General features: G+C 43.9%; 1 protein-coding gene across 1 annotated transcript in view; it reads left to right on the plus strand.

Moving 5' to 3' along the window:
- Positions 1-266: 266 nt before the first annotated feature.
- LOC134343565 (cytochrome c oxidase subunit NDUFA4-like) overlaps positions 267-19,371 on the plus strand; it is a 62,996-nt gene continuing 43,891 nt past the window's right edge. The window contains exons 1-2 of the mRNA XM_063042312.1: positions 267-371; positions 529-647. Coding sequence (XP_062898382.1) covers positions 606-647 — 42 coding nt within the window. The 5' untranslated portion in view covers positions 267-371; positions 529-605. The remainder of the gene's footprint in view (positions 372-528; positions 648-19,371) is intronic.

Here is a 19,371-nt window from a genome sequence, read left to right on the forward strand (position 1 = left end):
CGCTGTATAACTCTGGTAGCATGCGCGTTTTGATTTATATTTAGTTATTTCCCGCGATTGAAATACTACCACCAATTCATCACTCTTACTAACCTGATCCACTAGTAATATTAATTGATAAAGGAATAGAACCTGCTGACAGCACTTTACAACTTGTATATGAAAAAGCAACGCAAAAAGAGAGCTTAAGAGATCAAATGAACTGAAGTATCCTCGCCTTTGGCGTCAGTTTGTTCTGATCCAGCCAGCCAATGCAAACATACGCACGGCCACCTGCTGACAGCTCCAATTTCTGACCCTAGACCCGCGCCGAAGTATTTTTGGACGTTATTCCCTTCAGAGTGGTGACGAGGACATTCAAGGTTGAGCTGGTAAGCTGGTCGGTGGCGTTGAATAGCAAGAGTAGCAGTTTTTACCCCTTCCTGTTGCGGGACTAAATATGTGTTCTAAGTTTTGTTACTGTGATCTGTGACACATATCAAGGATTTACTTCAGTTCGCTTTTACTCAGGCAGAGATGTTTGGTTAGTTTTAGCTGGTGTCCTGGCGCAGAGGCTTTGGGAGTGAAGTCCATTGGCCGCAAGGCTCGGTTCCTAGCCTGACGCAATGTTCCGTCTCATGATAAGACAAGCGAAGAAGCACCCAAGCGTGAGTAAAATCTGTCGATTCATCTGCAAAAACTTCAGATGGCAACTTGTCCCGGTCCGTTAGGGGTGACGACATTTGCGCGGCATGTGATTTACACACCGGGACTAACCCTGCCAGTAGATACAACTGTGGGTAATGGGTCAAGAATAGATCAACACACGCGACCTGAGGACATTGGGAACGTTTGTTTCCCAACAATTGCCATACATGAGCATCGGAGACTTTCTTAGCTCAACACTTGCAATCTAAGAGCGCTTGGTTCAGCAAAAGAAACTCAATTGCGTTTGCAATCGGCATAACAGAACAATCCGTGGGCATTGATTGGGTGAACGTGTAAAGCCCAGTAATTTAATCCAAAGGCATTTGAAAACCTGTTGCTCAACATGATCAATCAGTAGATAGTTGGGGTACATGCGATTCAATACTCACAATGCGGGAACGTCAGGTGTCATTCCTAGTGTAACCTCAACACAAGGAAGATAAAACTAATAACAAGCCCCTTTGCATCTATTCCAGCATTCACTGAGGCCACCATGGCTCATCTTTTAACAATTTTCCTGTTCTAATGTCATTTTCTATGATAATCTTAATATTTTCAAATGTACTGATTTTTGTCTTGTATGTACCCAGTAACAGTCCCCTTGGATAGAAAATTCCAAAATTTCACTATTCTCTTGCTGAAGACATGTTCTTTTCAGCTGAATCCTGGATGTTTGATTTCTGGTTCTAGACACCTCAGGCAGGGAGATATCACTTGGCCTCTTTATATACCCCGGAGGCTAGTTTGCATCTTCCATGCAGCCTGAGCTGCCACCCTCCTTGAGAGCCAAATGTATTTGATCCCAATTTCAATAAATTACCAGCAGGATGGTGATGAGGTATTCCCATATCAGTGGCTGTTCAACATATGGATTTGCAGTCCAAACCCCATGAGCTTTTGGTACTTTGTCAACATAAAGCAGGGTATCACATACAGGAACACACATAAAAGTTGCTGGTGAACGCAGCAGGCCAGGCAGCATCTCCAGGAAGAGGTACAGTCGACGTTTCAGGCCGAGACCCTTCGTCAGGACTAACTGAAGGAAGAGTGAGTAAGGGATTTGAAAGTTGGAGGGGGAGGGGGAGATCCAAAATGATAGGAGAAGACAGGAGGGGGAGGGATGGAGCCGAGCGCTGGACAGGTGATAGGCAAAAGGGGATACGAGAGGATCATGGGACAGGAGGTCCGGGAAGAAAGACAAGGAGGGGGGGACCCAGAGGATGGGCAAGAGGTATATTCAGAGGGACAGAGGGAGAAAAAGGAGAGTGAGAGAAAGAATGTGTGCATAAAAGTAAGTAACAGATGGGGTACGAGGGAGAGGTGGGGCCTAGCGGAAGTTAGAGAAGTTGATGTTCATGCCATCAGGTTGGAGGCTACCCAGACGGAAGATAAGGTGTTGTTCCTCCAACCTGAGTGTGGCTTCATCTTTACAGTAGAGGAGGCCGTGGATAGACATGTCAGAATGGGAATGGGATGTGGAATTAAAATGTGTGGCCACTGGGAGATCCTGCTTTCTCTGGCGGACAGAGCGTAGATGTTCAGCAAAGTGGTCTCCCAGTCTGCGTCGGGTCTCGCCAATATATAAAAGGCCACATCGGGAGCACCGGACGCAGTATATCACCCCAGCCAACTCACAGGTGAAGTGTTGCCTCACCTGGAAGGACTGTTTGGGGCCCTGAATGGTGGTAAGGGAGGAAGTGTAAGGGCATGTGTAGCACTTGTTCCGCTTATATGGATAAGTGCCAGGAGGGAGATCAGTGGGGAGGGATGGGAGGGACGAATGGACAAGGGATTTGGTAGGGAGCGATCCCTGCGGAATGCAGAGAGAAGGGGGGGGAGGGAAATATGTGCTTAGTGGTGGGATCCCGTTGGAGGTGGCGGAAGTTACGGAGAATAATATGTTGGACCCGCAGGCTGGTGGGGTGGTAGGTGAGGACCAGGGGAACCCTATTCCTAGTGGGGTGGCGGGAGGATGGAGTGAGAGCAGATGTACGTGAAATGGGGGAGATGCATTTAAGAGCAGAGTTGATAGTGGAGGAAGGGAAGCCCCTTTCTTTAAAAAAGGAAGACATCTCCCTCGTCCTAGAATGAAAAGCCTCATCCTGAGAGCAGATGCGGCGGAGACGGAGGAATTGCGAGAAGGGGATGGCGTTTTTGCAAGAGACAGGGTGAGAAGAGGAATAGTCCAGATAGCTGTGAGAGTCAGTAGACTTATAGTAGACATCAGTGGATAAGCTGTCTCCAGAGACAGAGACAGAAATCTAGAAAGGGGAGGGAGGTGTCGGAAATGGACCAGGTAAACTTGAGGGCAGGGTGAAAGTTGGAGGCAAAGTTAATAAAGTCAACGAGTTCTGCATGCGTGCAGGAAGCAGCGCCAATGCAGTCGTCGATGTAGTGAAGGAAAAGTGGGGGACAGATACCAGAATAGGCACGGAACATAGATTGTTCCACAAACCCAACAAAAAGGCAGGCATAGCTAGGACCCATACGGGTGCCCATAGCTACACTTTTAGTTTGGAGGAAGTGGGAGGAGCCAAAGGAGAAATTATTAAGAGTAAGGACTAATTCCGCTAGACGGAGCAGAGTGGTGGTAGAGGGGAACTGATTAGGGCTGGAATCCAAAAAGAAGCGTAGAGCTTTGAGACCTTCCTGATGGGGGATGGAAGTATATAAGGACTGGACATCCATGGTGAAAATAAAGCGGTGGGGGCCAGGGAACTTAAAATCATCGAAAAGTTTAAGAGCGTGAGAAGTGTCACGAACATAGGTCGGAAGGGATTGAACAAGGGGGGATAAAACCGTGTCAAGGTATGCAGAAATGAGTTCGGTGGGGCAGGAGCAAGCTGAGACAATTGGTCGGCCAGGACAGGCAGGTTTGTGGATCTTGGGTAGGAGGTAGAAACGGGAAGTTGCAGAGTGTGGGAACTATAAGGTTGGTAGCAGTGGATGGGAGATCCCCTGAGCGGATAAAGTCGGTGATGGTGTGGGAGACAATGGTCTGGTGCTCCTTAGTGGGGTCACGATCGAGGGGTAAATAAGAGGAGGTATCCGCGAGTTGTCGCTGCGCCTCGGCAAGGTAGAGGTCAGTACGCCAGACTACAACAGCACCCCCCTTATCGGTGGGTTTAATAATAAGGTTAGGATTAGTGCGGAGGGAGTGGAGAGCAGAGCGTTCCGAAGGAATGAGGTTGGAATGGGGACAAGGTGCGGTGAAGTCGAGACGGTTGATGTCCCGTCAGCAATTAGCGATAAAGAGATCCAGAGCAGGCAGAAGACCAGAGCGGGGTGTCCATGAAGAAGAGGAGGGTTGAAGACGGGAGAAGGGGTCATCGGTGGGGGTGGAAGAGTCCTTGCCGAAGAAGTAGGCTCGGAGATGGAGATGTATGCATTCTTGCAAGATTTGTCACAAATCTAGCCTTTTTTTCTACAGCTGCAACAGTTTCCAGTTTGTTTTGCATTATACCAGAAATGTGATCTTCCTGACACATCAGGTGTACAAGCATGTCGACTCAGCACAAGAGATTCTACAGATGCTGGAAATTCAGAGTAATGCACGCAAAGTGCTGGAGGAACTCATCAGGTCAGGCTGCATCTCTGGAGATGAATAAAGAGTCAATATCTCAGGCTGAGGCCTTTCATTATGAATATCCATTCAAAATTTCTCTCGGAATTTTGGGGAAAATGTGAAGTAAATTATCATAGAGTGATCCAAGCAGATGTCCCCATCATTACACAGATAAATCCATTATCTTTAATAATTTTGACACCCTCTGTGCCTCCCCAGAACCCCCCCACCTCATAGATATTTATCTGACTCCACAAAACCACAATGAATTATCCACCCTACAGTACCTCTCTCTGCGAGTTATTTCACTGCTCCCCAAAATTCTCAGCTAGGATGTATCAGTTCAATGGGAAGTCTTGATTTTTCTTCTGCACATCTTAAACTGCTTGCCTAATCATTGCTTTCTCCTACTCCCTACCCAGGCCACAAGACTGGCCTGATTCTCCTGTTCCTTTTCTGTTCCCCACCCTAATTCAAAATTGAAAGTACGATCATTGTTCCCAAACCCAGGACACAGCATTCCTGATCATTGCTGCCAAGCCAGCCCAATTTCCCAAATATTCCCTTTGACCAAACTCCTAAAAGGTACATTACCAACATGGAAGGCTTTAGGTGCTAGTTTACAGTAAACAGCCCACAACCAAAATAGTCATTATTATCTTCCAGTAGCATTCATCTAGAATTTATTAAATTGAATTGATTTTATTTCTTTCATCCTTCACATACATGAGGAATAAAAATCTTTACATTATGTCTCTGTTTAAATGTGCAATGTGCAATCATAGTAATTTATAATAAATAGAAGAATTGATGTAACATAGAAATACACTCAAATCAGTGTGAGTTAATCAGTCTGATGGCCTGGTGGAAGAAGCTGTCCTGGAGCCCGTTGGTCCTGGCTTTTATGCTGTGGTTCTATTTCCCAGATGGTAGCAGCTGCACTAGATTGTGGTTGGGGTGACTCGGGTTCCCAATGATCTTTCAGGTCCCTTTCTCACACCTGTCTTTGTAAATATCCTGAATCATGGGAAGTTCACAACTACAGATGTGTTGGGCTGTCTGAACCACACTCTGCAGAGTCCTGTGATTAAGGGAGGTACAGTTCCCATACCAGGCAGTGGTGCAGCCAGTCAGGGTGCTCTCAGTTGTGCCCCTGTAGAAAGTTCTTAGGATTTGGGGGCCCATACCAAACTTCCTCGGTCGTCTGAGGTGAAAGAAGCGCTGTTGTGCCTTTTTCACCACACCGCTGATGTGTACAGACCATGTGAGGTCCTTGATTGCCGAGGAACTTAAAGCTGTTTACCCTCTCTACCTCAGATCCATTGATGTCAATAGGGGTTGGCCCATCTCCATTCTTCCTGTAATCCAGAACCAGCTCCTTTGTATTTGCGACATTGAGGGAGAGGTTATTTTCTTGACACCACTGTGTCAGAGAGATGACTTCTTCCCTTGTGGCCACCTGGTTATTGTTTGACATTAGGCCAATCAATGTACTGTCTTTGGCAAATTTAATTATCAGATTAGAGCTGTGATTGGCGACACAGCCATGAGGATACAGGGAATAAAGGAGGGGACTTAGTACACAGACCTGAGGGGCTCCTGTGTTGAGACTCAGGGGTTGTCGTGAGGAAGCCCACTCTTACCACCTGCCGGTGATCTGATAGGAAGTCCAGGATCCAGCTGCACAAGGGAGAGTCAAGGCCGAGGTCTTTGAGCTTCTTGTCGAGCCTGGATGGAACTATGGTGTTGAATGCTGAACTGTAGTCCAAGAACATCATTCTCACATAAGCATCCTTCTTCTCCAGATCTGTAAGGATGGTACGTAGAGCAGTGGCTATTGCGTTGTCTGTCAATTGGTTGTGTTGATAGGTGAATTGTAGGGGGTCCACTTTGAGTGGTAGCATGCTGCAGATGTAATCCTTGACCAGCCCCTCAAAGCATTTGCTTATTATTGAGGTGACTCTGACAGAACGCCAGTTGTTCAGGTATGTTACCTTGGTTTTTTTTTGGTACAGGGATAATGGTGGATGATTTGAAGCAGGAGGGCACTCTACACTGAGAGAGGGAGAGATTAAAAATGTCTGTAAACACACCTGCTGGTTGTGCTGTGCACATCCTGAGTACTCGCCCTGGCATGCCGTCCAGTCCTGTAGCTTTGCGTCTGTCCACTCATTGGAAACGTCTGCATACCTCAGTCTCAGAGGTGACCAGGTTGCAGGTTGTAGCAGTGGCTTTCCTCAGAGGCTCAGAGTTAGTGACATCAAACCCAGCGTAAAAGTGATTGAGGTAATCTAGGAGAGAGGCCGCGATGTTGGCGGAACCACTATGTTTGGTTTTGAAGTCTGCAATGGTATGGAACCCTCGCCACATGTCACATAATAGTGAGAGACAAAGAACAGTGCAGGAATAAAGTCATTTGGGTGTCCCCAACTGTCGAAAATTCTCATGATTGTACATTCTTAAGTAGAAATGAGGTTAATCAGGAGTGGCCAACCTTTTACATTCCATGCATCAATTTTTTCATGCATGCATTCAGATGCGCTATACAACTCTTGTACCCCCATTCAATTCTTGTAGAAATATGTTAATATAGAACTCATGTGAGAAAAAATCGCATCTGAACTCATGCCTGAAAAAATGACGCATGGAATGTAAAAGGTTGGCCACCCCTGGGTTAGACCATTTGTAAAGAGCCCCATCCAGAATCAATCTCGAGTACTACATCTTATTTTTTGAACAGAAGGGAGGAGCTATTGAGCTTGGAGGATTATGTGGCACAGATTTTATTTTTTTTTTCAGGAATTGGGCATTGCTGGCATGACCAGCATTTGTTACCCATTCCTAATTGCCTCCAGAGATAAGCGACTGTTTTTCTGGTGAAGGTGCTCCCCCAATGATAGCAGAGGAAGAGAAAGCTTGGATTTAGATCCAATGACAATGAAGAACCAGTGAATGGTTGTGTAACCCAGAAGGGAATTTTCAAATATTTCCAAGCATCTGGTGCCCATGTTGATGTGAGAGGTTATGGTTTTGTTGTAGCTAGATGAATAGCTACAACAGATTTTGAAGTAACTACTAAGCATCAATGGCGATTGGCCAGTGGTATACCAGGCAAGAAGGCTGGTCCTGGATTCACTAGTGGATCTTCTGGATGGTAAGTGAGGCAGTGAGTTGCTTACCATAGGATTCTCAACCTCTGAGCTGGCATGGTTTATATCCCCTTGTTTAGCAGCTTGAGGATCTAGATGATCTAGCTGAATTGAGAAATAGGAAAGAAAGAGCAGCATGTTAAAGTTCAAAGTAAATTTATTACCAAAGTACATCTATGTCACCAAATACAACCCTGAGTTTCGTTTTCTTGATGGCATAGTCAGTAAAAATCCAATAACCATCATAGAATCGATGGAAGACCACGTCCAACAGGGTGGACAACTAGTGTGCAAAAGACAACAAGCTGTGCAAATACAAGAGAAGATAAAATGAAATGATAACAATAATAATAATAACAATAAATAAAAAATAAATATGGAGAACATGAGATGAAGAGTCCTTGAAAGTGAGTCCATAGGTTGTGGGAACATTTCAGTGATGGAGCAAGTGAAGTTGAGTGAAGTTATCCCCACTGGTTCAAGAGCTTGATGATTGAGGGGTAATAACTGTTCCTGAACACGGTGGTTCTTTCTGTTGTATTAGAATGCAGGAACTTTTTCCTCAATATTTTAATGGCAACACAGTTGACAACTTCTGTGATAATAATTGGCCCAGAATTTGCAAGCATAGAACATTATTACAACATAAAAACACACATAAAAATTATGGCAAGGAAGGGATAGTGCGAGTTGTAAATCAACACGAAACTTCTGTTTGTTAAGAATGTCAAACATTAACCAATGGCATGGAAATAGAAATTGAAAAAAAACAGAAAACGCAGAAAATACAGCAGGTCAAACAGCATGTTTAAAAAGCGAGACACAGTAATCATTACTTACAAAATGTCTTCAAACTGAAGTGTTAATTCTTTTGCTCCTTCTATAAATGCTGCCTTATCTGTTAAATGTTTCCATCATTTTATTACATGCACGTGTTGATCAACAGACTAGGTTAGAGAAATGAAATGGTATACAGGTTTCCCCGCCATCTGAAGGTAGAGCATTCCTATGAAACGGTTCGTAAACCGAAATGTCGTAAAGCGAAGAAGGAATTACCATTTATTTATATGGGAAAATTTTGTGAGCGTTCGCAGACCCAAAAATAACCTACCAAATCATGCCAAATAACACATAAAACCTAAAATAACAGTAACGTATAGTAAAAGCAGGAATGATATGATAAATTCACAGCCTATGTAAAGTAGAAATACTTCTCTACAACGATTGCCTGCACAGATTTCTGTAGCGAAAATCTCAGGCAAGCGCTCTCGGCAGAAAATCTCACGCAAGCGCTGTTGGCATAAACGCGTTCTCCAGGAACCTTTAAACTATGAAGCTGCCAAATCTACGAAATAACATGTAAAAATACACAGCCTATATAAAGTAGAAATAATGTATGTACAGTGTAGTATCACTTACCGGAATTGGTTCAGCTCCGAGCACACCGATGATGGTGTGTTAGACTGAGTCGTCGCAGGCTGGGTGGTGCAGTGGCCCCCACCCTCCGGGCCACCGACCCAATACATTGCCGCGAAGGACGTAGCGGTAGCCGGGAGGCACCCAGCACATCTTTAAGAAAAAAGCCGAAACAAACATGCTAATTAATTAGGTGCTGCCCAGCACGTAAATGTCGGCGCAGATCAGAGGCGATTGCCGATTGCATCGCCTCTGGTCTGGGCCGACAATTACATGCTAGGCGGCGCCTAATTAATTAGCTTGTTTATTTTGGCTTTTTTCTTAAAGATGTGTTGTGTGCCTCCCGGCTACCGCTGTGTTCCTTGTGAATCAGTACAGTATCTGTCCGGGGCCCGGGTGTTGGGGTGGTGGGACACGGGGGTGTCATCTCATCATCGATAAGGGCAGGCAGTTCATCTTCTCCTATGACTGCTGCCTCGATGTCAAAGGTCGAGGTTCGTTGTCTGCTGTGGCTGATGTGGAAGGCTTGCTTTACTGCGCATTTTTCTATCATACAGTTCGTTGTCTGCTGTGGCTGATGTGGAAGGCTTGCTTGACTGCGCATTTTTCTATCATACAGTTGTTTGTAAACACTCAAAACATCCTGCAAATATCCCCTAAACCTACGTACCGTTTCAAAATTAAAGTCATACTTTATCATTGCAGCAAAAATCTCACGCAGTTGCTTCACTTCCTGCATTCGGTTTCGATTGTTATCCTTTCCTCTTCCAATTGCATCAGCTCTTCATCTATCAGTTCTTGGTCATGGGATGCCAAAACCTCTTCAACATCATCTTCGTCAACTTCCACAAGCCAAACTCACTTTGTCCTTGCTTCATTCACCACGATCGAAACGCTTAATTATGTCTAGTTTTATGTTAAGTGTAACACCCTTACTCTTCCAGGCTTTTCCGACACCTTAGAACTCATCTTGCTAACAGCTGCTCAATGCAACGTGATAAAGCAATACCGTTCCGAATCCGGGGCAGAGCGGCTGCTCGGGGCGCGCGCCGCCTTTTATCGCGCGCTGCCTTTCTTCGTAACAGTGAAAACACCTTCTGAAAGCAAAAGCAGGGTACTAATGTAGGTCTTTCGTAACAGTGAGGTTTCGTAAAGTGAACGTTCGAAAAGCGGGGGCACCTGTACTACTATTGCTATGATCGTAAGTACTCTTCAACGATTATAATTGATGCACAGCAGGAGTTAGACAATATTGAGTGAAGGGAAAGTGAAATTGTCCCTGACATTCTCAAGATATAATCTCAAGTTCGAGGTTCACGGTACATTTATTCTCAAAGTATGATGCAGTATACAGCTCTGAGATTCATAAGACCATAAGATCATAAGACAAAGGAGCAGAAGTTGGCCATTCGGCCCATCAAGTCTGCTCCGCCATTTTATCATGAGCTGATCCATTCTCCCATTTAGTCCCACTACCCCACCTTCTCACCATAACCTTTGATGCCCTGGCTACTCAGATAACTATCAATCTCTGCCTTAAATACACCCAGTGAGTTGGCCTCCACTGCCACCCGTGGCAACAAATTCCATAATTTCACCACCCTCTGGCTAAAAAAATTTCTTCACATCACTGTTCTGAATGGGCGCCCTTCAATCCTTAAGTCATGCCCTCTCGTACTAGACTCCCCCATCATGGGAAACAACTTGGCCACATCCTCTCTGTCCATGCCTTTCAACAGACAGTCATCTTCTCCAGACAGTCACAAAACAAAGAAAACAATGGAACCTGCTCAAAGAAAACATCAACACCCACGCATGTGCAAAAAAAAAATTGTGCTAATGGCAGCAAGAGTATGACCCCCCCCACGTGCAAAAAACAAATAGTGCATATAGCAATAAGAACATCAAACCCCACATTCTCCCCCCCACCCACACGATAAAACAAACAAATCGTGAAACTGTAAAAGAAAGAACAGGCAAAAATACGGAATATGAACGCATAAATCTGAACGAATCCAAGTGAATTACAGTCCAATCCAGAAATTGCAGATCCAGAACTTCAGTACCATCCTCCAAAAGCATTGAGGGAGGGAGGGAGGGAGGGAGAGAGACTACTCGAATGCAAGGGCCTTCCCTTGGGAGCAGCAAGCGGTAGAATATCTCACGCTGACACTTCCCTCCAGCAGCAGTGAGTGATAGGCCGTTAGACGGTGCTGAACACTCGCTGCCTTCTGCGCTCAGCTTGTTGTTTCAATCACAAACAACAGGAATTCTGCAGATACTGGAAATTCAAACAAAACACATCAGAGTTGCTGGTGAACGCAGCAGGCCAGGCAGCATCTCTAGGAAGAGATACAGTCGACGTTTCAGGCCGAGACCCTTCGTCAGGACTAACTGAAGGAAGAGTTAGTAAGAGATTTGAAAGTGGGAGGGGGAGGGGGAGATCTGAAATGAGAGAAAAAGGAGAGAGAGAGAAAGAACGTGTGCATAGAGGAGGCTGTGGATAGACATATCAGAATGAGAATGGGACGTGGAATTAAAATGTGTGGCCACTGGGAGATCCTGCTTTCTCTGGCGGACAGAGCGTAGGTGTTCAGCAAAACGATCTCCCAGTCTGTGTCGGGTCTCGCCAATATATAGAAGGCCACATCAGGAGTACCATATGCAGTATATCACCCCAGCCGACTCACAGGTGAAGTGTTGCCTCACCTGGAAGGACTGTCTGGGGCCATAAATGGTGGTAAGGGAGGAAGTGTAAGGGCATGTGTAGCACTTGTTCCGCTTACAGGGATAAGTGCCAGGAGGGAGATCAGTGGGGAGGGATTGGGGTACGAATGGACAAGGGAGAGGTGTAGGGAGTGATCCCTGCGGAAAGCAGGGGGGGGGAGGGAAAGATGTGCTAAGTGGTGGGATCCCGTTAGAGGTGGCGGAAGTTACGGAGAATAATATGTTGGACCCGGAGGCTGGTGGGGTGGTAGGTGAGGACCAGGGGAACCCTATTCCTAGTGGGCTGACGGGAGGATGGAGTGAGAGCAGATGTGCGTGAAATGGGGGAGATGCATTGGCAAGACCTGATGCAGACTGAGAGATCGTTTTGCTGAACACCTACGCTCTCGCTTTGTCTGCCAGATAAAGCAGGATCTCCCAGTGGCCACACATTTTAATTCCACATCCCATTCCTATTCTGATATGTCTATCCACGGCCTCCTCAACTGTAAAGATGAAGCCACACTCAGGTTGGAGGAACAACACCTTATATTCCATCTGGGTAGCCTCCAACCTGATGGCATGAACATTGACTTCCGCTAATGCCCCAGCTCCCCCTCATACCCCATCCGTTATTTATTTATATACACACATTCTTTCTCTCACTCTCCTTTTTCTCCCTCTGTCCCTCTGACTATACCCCTTTCCCATCCTCTGGGTTTTTTCCCCCTCCCCCTTTTTCTTCTCCCCGGGCCTCCTGTCCCATGATCCTCTCATATCCCTTTTGCCAATCACCTGTCCAGCTCTTGGCTCCATCCCTCCCCCTCCTGTCTTCTCCTATCATTTTGGATCTCCCCCTACCCCTCCCATTTTCAAATCTCTTACTAACTCTTCCTTCAGTTAGTCCTGGTGAAGGGTCTCGGCCTGAAACGTCGACTGTATCTCTTCCTAGAGATGCTGCCTGGCCTGCTGCGTTCACCAGCAACTTTGATGTGTGTTGCTTGTTGTTTCAATCTTCCTTGACTCTTTAATTGGCAAGATCAGGGAGAGATGGAGTTGATCATGGGCTTGTGCCCCATTTCTAAGCTTCTTGGCCTCTTGGCCACTTGCCTTCTGGAACCTTCTCAGAGACAGCAAAGCGCCGGATCACTCAATCGATCTTCAAACTGTTGATCACAGGCTCTAATAGTACCAGAAACATACTGAAAAAAAAAGATGTAAAAGGCGTGAAAGAAACGGTTTTGTGGACCACCTGCAAGATGTCACCCGAAGTAGCTTTGTTTACTGGCTCCATCTTGACCAGAAGAGGTCAATTAGTAACATGGTTTACACGTCTCCATACTTCTGTTGATGAGTTTTAGTTCTATATTCAGGAATAGGTTGTGGGGGCAGGGGGTGGCAACCTGCAAAGTGGATAGTGATATGTGATTACAGCAATTGATCTTTGTATTTATACTTGAGAATAATGAAATTATCAAGGGCTTACACCAAAAAGTGTTTTTTTGTCTCCCTTGCTTTCCTGAAGACAATAATTTATGCCCGATCATGAATGCTAATGCTATGTTCATGCATTCTTAATAGAACAGAGGAACTAGTGTATAGCATCTTGGGGATTACCATCAAGGTAGGTAATGTGGAAGAAGTAAGTTTATCTACACCATAAAATGATAAATACAAGATATCAGAAGCCCGTCCATGTTGTGGCAAAGATAAAAGGGAACTTGTTTAAGAGTAAGATTTGGAATAGAAATGTAGAACTCCAATCAAAATAGAAGACACTCAATACATATTTTAAGTCCAAATCTGATGATTTCTGGTACATTGTATAATTTTGTTTATATTATTGTGTCAGACTTCTGGGGAGAACTCGTATTTCTAGCGATTAAGTGATTGCATTTAGCCCAGAATTTGGAGACATATACTATTACTAGCACATAAAAAGCACATAGCAAATTGTTGCAAACAAAGGATAGCTTGAGATGTATTTCAACACAAATTGCTGAACAGCAGTGTTATTAGCTTAAATAAATGGGATCTCTTTGTTATCTAATGTGTGTGGAGAATTTACTGCATTTTCCCAGCAAATACAAATTAAAATGTGCAAGTTACAGCTGCTTCTCCATAACATAGGCACACTGATTAATCATGTGATATATGGTTCTGATCTCTCAATCTTGGAATCTCAAAAATAAAATAAATGAAATTTTCACTTCTGCAGACAAAAAAAGAATAACTAACAAGTATTTAAAAATGGTTTGAAGTCCTTATGAACTTCCCCTCAGGACAAAAGTAAAGTGGACAGTCAAATAGTTGATTCATTGGTTTTAATTTCCCTTAATTCACTAATAGTGAACAGTGAATGTAACTATCTCATTTAGAAATGGATAGGGAAAGCAGGAAATTACTGGCACCACACATCAAAGTTGCTGGTGAACGCAGCAGGCCAGGCAGCATCTGTAGGAAGAGATGCAGTTGACGTTTCAGGCCGAGACCCTTCGTCAGGACTAACTGAAGGAAGAGTGAGTAAGGGATTTGAAAGTTGGAGGGGGAGGGGGAGATCCAAAATGATAGGAGAAGACAGGACGGGGAGGGATAGAGCCAAGAGCTGGACAGGTGCTAGGCAAAAGGGGATACGAGAGGATCATGGGACAGGAGGTCCGGGAAGAAAGACAAGGGGGGGACCCAGAGGATGGGCAAGAGGTATATTCAGAGGGACAGAGGGGGAGAGTGAGAGAAAGAATGTGTTCAGAGGGACAGAGGGAGAAAAAGGAGAGTGAGAGAAAGAATGTGTTCAGAGGGAAATATAGTAAGTTATTGCTAAAACATTGTATCAGGGAACTGAAGGAAAATAAATTAACAAGGCAAAGTCAACTTCCTTTTTAAAGAAGAAAATCATGATTGAACAATGTATTAGAGTTTATTGAAAAAGTAACTTGTGTTATAGATAAAGGAGAAGGTACCAATTAAAAGGCTGGTGCTAGAATTAAGAGCCCAAATCATTGGAGGAAGTGTATAAGCATAGATTGAAAACAATGAGTTAAAATAATTGTGTTCTTTTGGCTGGAAGTGTGTAACTAGTAGAGTATTCCAGGGATTGGTTCTTGGCCTTCAAGCGTTTACTATTTACGTGAATGACCTGGAGGAGGAAACAAAATGTAATGTTTCAAGTTTGATTAATGAATGAAAGTAGGTGGAAAATGTGATTCTGCAACAGGATGTGGATTGATAGTGATTGCATAGAAAGCTGATATATGGAATTTAATAGGTGGGGGTCATGCTTTTTGGAAAAAGATGTCAAATATGAGTTATTATCTAAATAGATGAGGTTTCAGGGTACTTGGAGGCACATGATAATATCAGCCAAAGCCTTTTTTTCTCCAGTCCTGCCAACCGGACTTAGCCCGAAATGTCGACTGTCTTTTTTCCATAGATACTGCCTGGCCTGCTGAATTCCTCCAGCATTTTGTGTGTGTTCCTCCTTACCTCTATTCTAAAAGAACACCCTCAACTCTGAGGCTGTGCCCTCTAGTTCTGGATACCCCCCACCACAGAAAACATCCTCTCCACATTCACCTTATCTAGTCCTTTCAACATTCAGTAGGTTTCAATGAAATCCCCCCCGCATTCTTCTAAATTCTAGTGAGTACAGGCCCAAAACTGCCAAATGCCCCTCATAAGTTATCCCCTTTATTCCCAGAATCATCCTCGTGAACCTTCTCTAGACTCTCTGCAACGAGAGCACATCCTTTCTGAAATATGGGGCCCAAAACTGTTGACGATACTCCAAGTGCAGCCTGACTGGTGTCTTATAAAGCCTCAACATTATCCCTTTGTTTTTTTATATTCTATTTCTCTTGAAATGAATGCCAACATTGCATTTGCCTTCTTTACCACAGACTCAACCTGTAAATTCACCTTCTGTGAGCCTTGCACGAAGACTCCCAAATCCCATCGCGCCTCTGATGTTGGAATTTTCTCCCCATTTACATATAGTCTGCACTATTGTTCCTTTTGCCAAAAAAAATTGTCATACATTTCCCAACACTGTATTCTGTCTGCCACTTTTTTGCCTATTCTCCCAATTTGTCTAAGTCTTGCTACAATTGTGTTGCTTCCTCAGCACTACTTACCCCTCCACCTATCTTCATATCATCTGCAAACTTTGACACAAAGCCATCAATTCGATTAGCTAAATCATTGATGAACAAAGTGAAATGTAGCGGTCCCAATACTAACACCAGAGGAACACTACTAGTCACTAGCAGCCAACCAGAAAAGGCCTCCTTTATTCCCACTCACTGCCTCCTACCTACCAGCCATTCCTCTATCCATGCCAGTATATTTTTTGTGACACCATAGGATTTTATCTTGTTAAGTAGCCTCATGTGTGGCACCTTATCAAATGCCTTCTGGAAATCCAAGTAAATGACATCCACTGCCTCCCCTTTGTCCATCATTCTTGTTACTTCCTCAAAGGACTCTAGCAGATTTGTCAGGCAAGATTTCCCTCTACAGAAACCATGCTGACTTTGACTTATTTTATCATTAGTCTCCAAGTACCAAAAAACTTCATCCTTAATAATAGACTCCAACACTTTCTCAACCACTGAGTTTAGGCTAACTGGCCTATAATTTCCTTTCTTTTGCCTTCTTCCCTTCTTAAAGTGTGGAGTGACATTTGCAATTTTCCATCCTCCGGGACCATGCCAGAATCAAGTGATTCTTGAAAGATCATGACCAGTGCATCCGTTATCTCTTCAGCAACCTCTCTCAGGACTCTGGGATGTAGTCCATCTGGCCCAGGTGACTTATCCACCTTAAGTCCTTTGAGTTTGCCTAGCACTTTTTCCATTGTAATAGCAATGATACTCACTCCAGTTCCCTTATACTCAAGGACCTCTGGCACACTGCTAATGTCTTCCACAGTGAAGACAGATTTAAAGTAGTTGTTAAGTTCATCTGTTATTTCTTTGTCCCCCATTACTACCTCACCAGTATCATTTTCCAGTGGTCCAATATCAACTCTTCTCCTCCCTTTTGTTCTTTATATAACTGAAAAAAAAATTAATGTCCTGTTTTATATTACTGGCTGGTTTGCCTTCATATTTCATTTTTTCCCTTCTTGTAGCTTGTTTTAGTTGCCTTTTATTGGATTTTAAAAGCTTCACAATCTTCCCACTTCCTACTCACTTTTGCTGCCTTATATGCCCTTTCCTTGGCTTTTATGCAATCATTAACTTCCATTGTCAGCTACGGTTACTTAGCGGTGCCATTTGAGAACTACTTCTTCTGTGGTACATATCTATCCTGTGCCTTGTGAACTATTCCCGGAAACTTCAGCCGCCTCTGCTCTGCCGCCATCCCTGCCGGTATCCCCTCCAATCCACCTGGGCAAGCTCTGCTCTCATGCCTCCGTAATTGCCTTTATCCCGTTGTGATAATGATGCATCTGACTTGTGCTTCTCCCTCTCAAATTGCAGTATGAATTCAATCCTATTATGATCCCTGCCTCCTAAGGGCTCTTTTACGTTAAGCTGACTAATAAGATCCAAGTTATTACACAACATTCAATCTAAGAAAGTCTTTCCCCTGGTAGACTCAAGCACAAGCTGCTCTAAAAAGCCATCTCTTAGGCCTTCCCTCTCTTGCGATCTGACACCAACTTGATTTTCTCAATCCCCTTGCATATTGAAGTCCCCCATTATAATTGTGAAATTACCCTTATTGCATGCCTTTTCCAGCTCCCTTTGCAATCTCAACCCTATACTTAGGCTACTATTTGGAAGCCTATATATGATTCCCATCATGTTTCTTTTTACCTTTGCAGTTTCTTAACTCCACACACAGAGATTCAACATTCTCTGACCCTATGTCACCTTTTTCTAAAGAATGTAATTCGTTCTCTTACCAACAGAGCCATATCCATCATTACCTCTGCCTTTCTGCCTGTCCTTTCAATACAAAGTATATCCTTTGATGTTAAGGTCCCATCTATGGCCTTCTTTCAGCCAGGACTTAGTGATGCCCACAACGTCATACCGATCAGTCCCTAATTGCACCACAAGTTCGTCCACCTTATTCTGAATATAAATATAACACCTTCAGTCCTGCATTCTTGCATTCTTCACCCTTTTGAATTTTGCCTCTGTGGTACAATTTAGCTCTTTGCTCTATCTATATATACCCAAACATTGGCTTGTCCTTCCTTACATTCATGTTACACTCATCGTCTACTTATAAACCTGCTGGTTCATCCTCAGCTCTATCATACTGGTTCCCAATAAGGCATTGGTCAAACTGTACTTGGAATATTGTGAGCAGTTTTGGGCTACTAATCTAAGAAAAGAAAAAATTACTGACATTTGTAGAGGGTCCAGAGGAAGATCGAGAATTATCTCAGGACTGAAAGGGTTACCACATGAGGTACATTTGATAGCTCTAGGCCTGGACTTGCTGGAGTTTAGAAGAATGAGGGGTGATCTCATTGAAACCTATCAAATATTGAACGGCCTAGATAGAGCGCACGTGGGGATGATGTTAGCTATCGTGTGTGTCTAGCACCAAAGGGCTCAGACTCAGAATAGAGAGATGTTCATTTAGAACAGAGATGAGGGGGAAGTTCTTTAGCCAGAGGGTGGTGAACCTGTGGAATTCACTGTCACAAACAGCTGTAGAGGCCAAGTCATTGAGTATATTTAGGGTGGAGGTTGGCAGGTTCTGGGGTGTGGGGAGAGGGCAGAAAAATGGGATTGAAAAAGATAATAAAAGATATGATGGAATGGCAGAGCAGACTCAATGGGCCAAATGGCCTAATTCTGCTTCTATGTTGTATGGTCTTATGGTACTATGGAGAAAGACTGAAAAAGATTGTGATTCATAGGGATCTGGATGAACTATGTGCACGAACAGACAGGTCCAATGAATAGGTAAGAAGGCAAATGGCCTGTTGGCTTTAATTGTAAATGGTTTGGAGTTGAAGTATAGGGAAATTTTGTTACAGTTATACAAAGTTTTTGTGAGGTCTCAATTAGAATACTGTGCACAGTTTAGTTTTCTTACCTAAAAATGGGATATAGTAGCATTGGAGCGGTCAATGGGAGACTCATTATGTTAATTCCTGGGCTAATTTCAAACAATGATGAGACCACAGGAGGAAGATTCACGTTCAAGTTGCATGATGCCAAGACAACAACTCCTCTCTTAATATCAGCAAAATGATGGAGCTCATTATCAACTTCAGAAAAATGCCCCAGTCCGTTTCAGTGGAGCTGAGGTGGAGATGGTTAAGATCTTCAAGTTCTTAGATGTTAGTGATATTAACTTCTGTCCTTTATTAGATATGTTGACATTACAGCTAAGAAAGCACCAAATCCTTTACTTCCTTAGAAGCTATGGAAATTCACTATGTCCCTGATGATTCTTTCTAGTACAGGTTTCCCCCGCCATCCGAAGGTAAAGCATTCCTATGAAACAGTTCGTAAACCGGAATGTCGTAAAGTGAAGAAGCAATTACCATTTACTTATATAGGAAAAATTTGTGAGCGTTCGCAGACCCCAGAAGTAACCTACCAAATCATGTCAAATTACACATAAAACCTAAAATAACAGTAACATATAGTAAAAGCAGGAATGATATGATAAATACACAGCCTATATAAAGTAGAAATACTTTTCTATAATCATTGCTGCACTGTCCACTGTAGTGAAAATCTCACGCAAGCGCTCTCGGCAGAAACACGGCGCAAGCGTTCTCGGCAGAAACACGGCACAAGCGTTCTCGGCAGAAACGCTCTCTCCAGTAACCTTTAAGCTATGAAGCTGCTAAATCATACCAAATAGCACATAAAA

Source organism: Mobula hypostoma, chromosome 3, assembly GCF_963921235.1.
Source record: "Mobula hypostoma chromosome 3, sMobHyp1.1, whole genome shotgun sequence".
Classification (NCBI taxonomy): Eukaryota; Metazoa; Chordata; class Chondrichthyes; order Myliobatiformes; family Myliobatidae; genus Mobula; species Mobula hypostoma.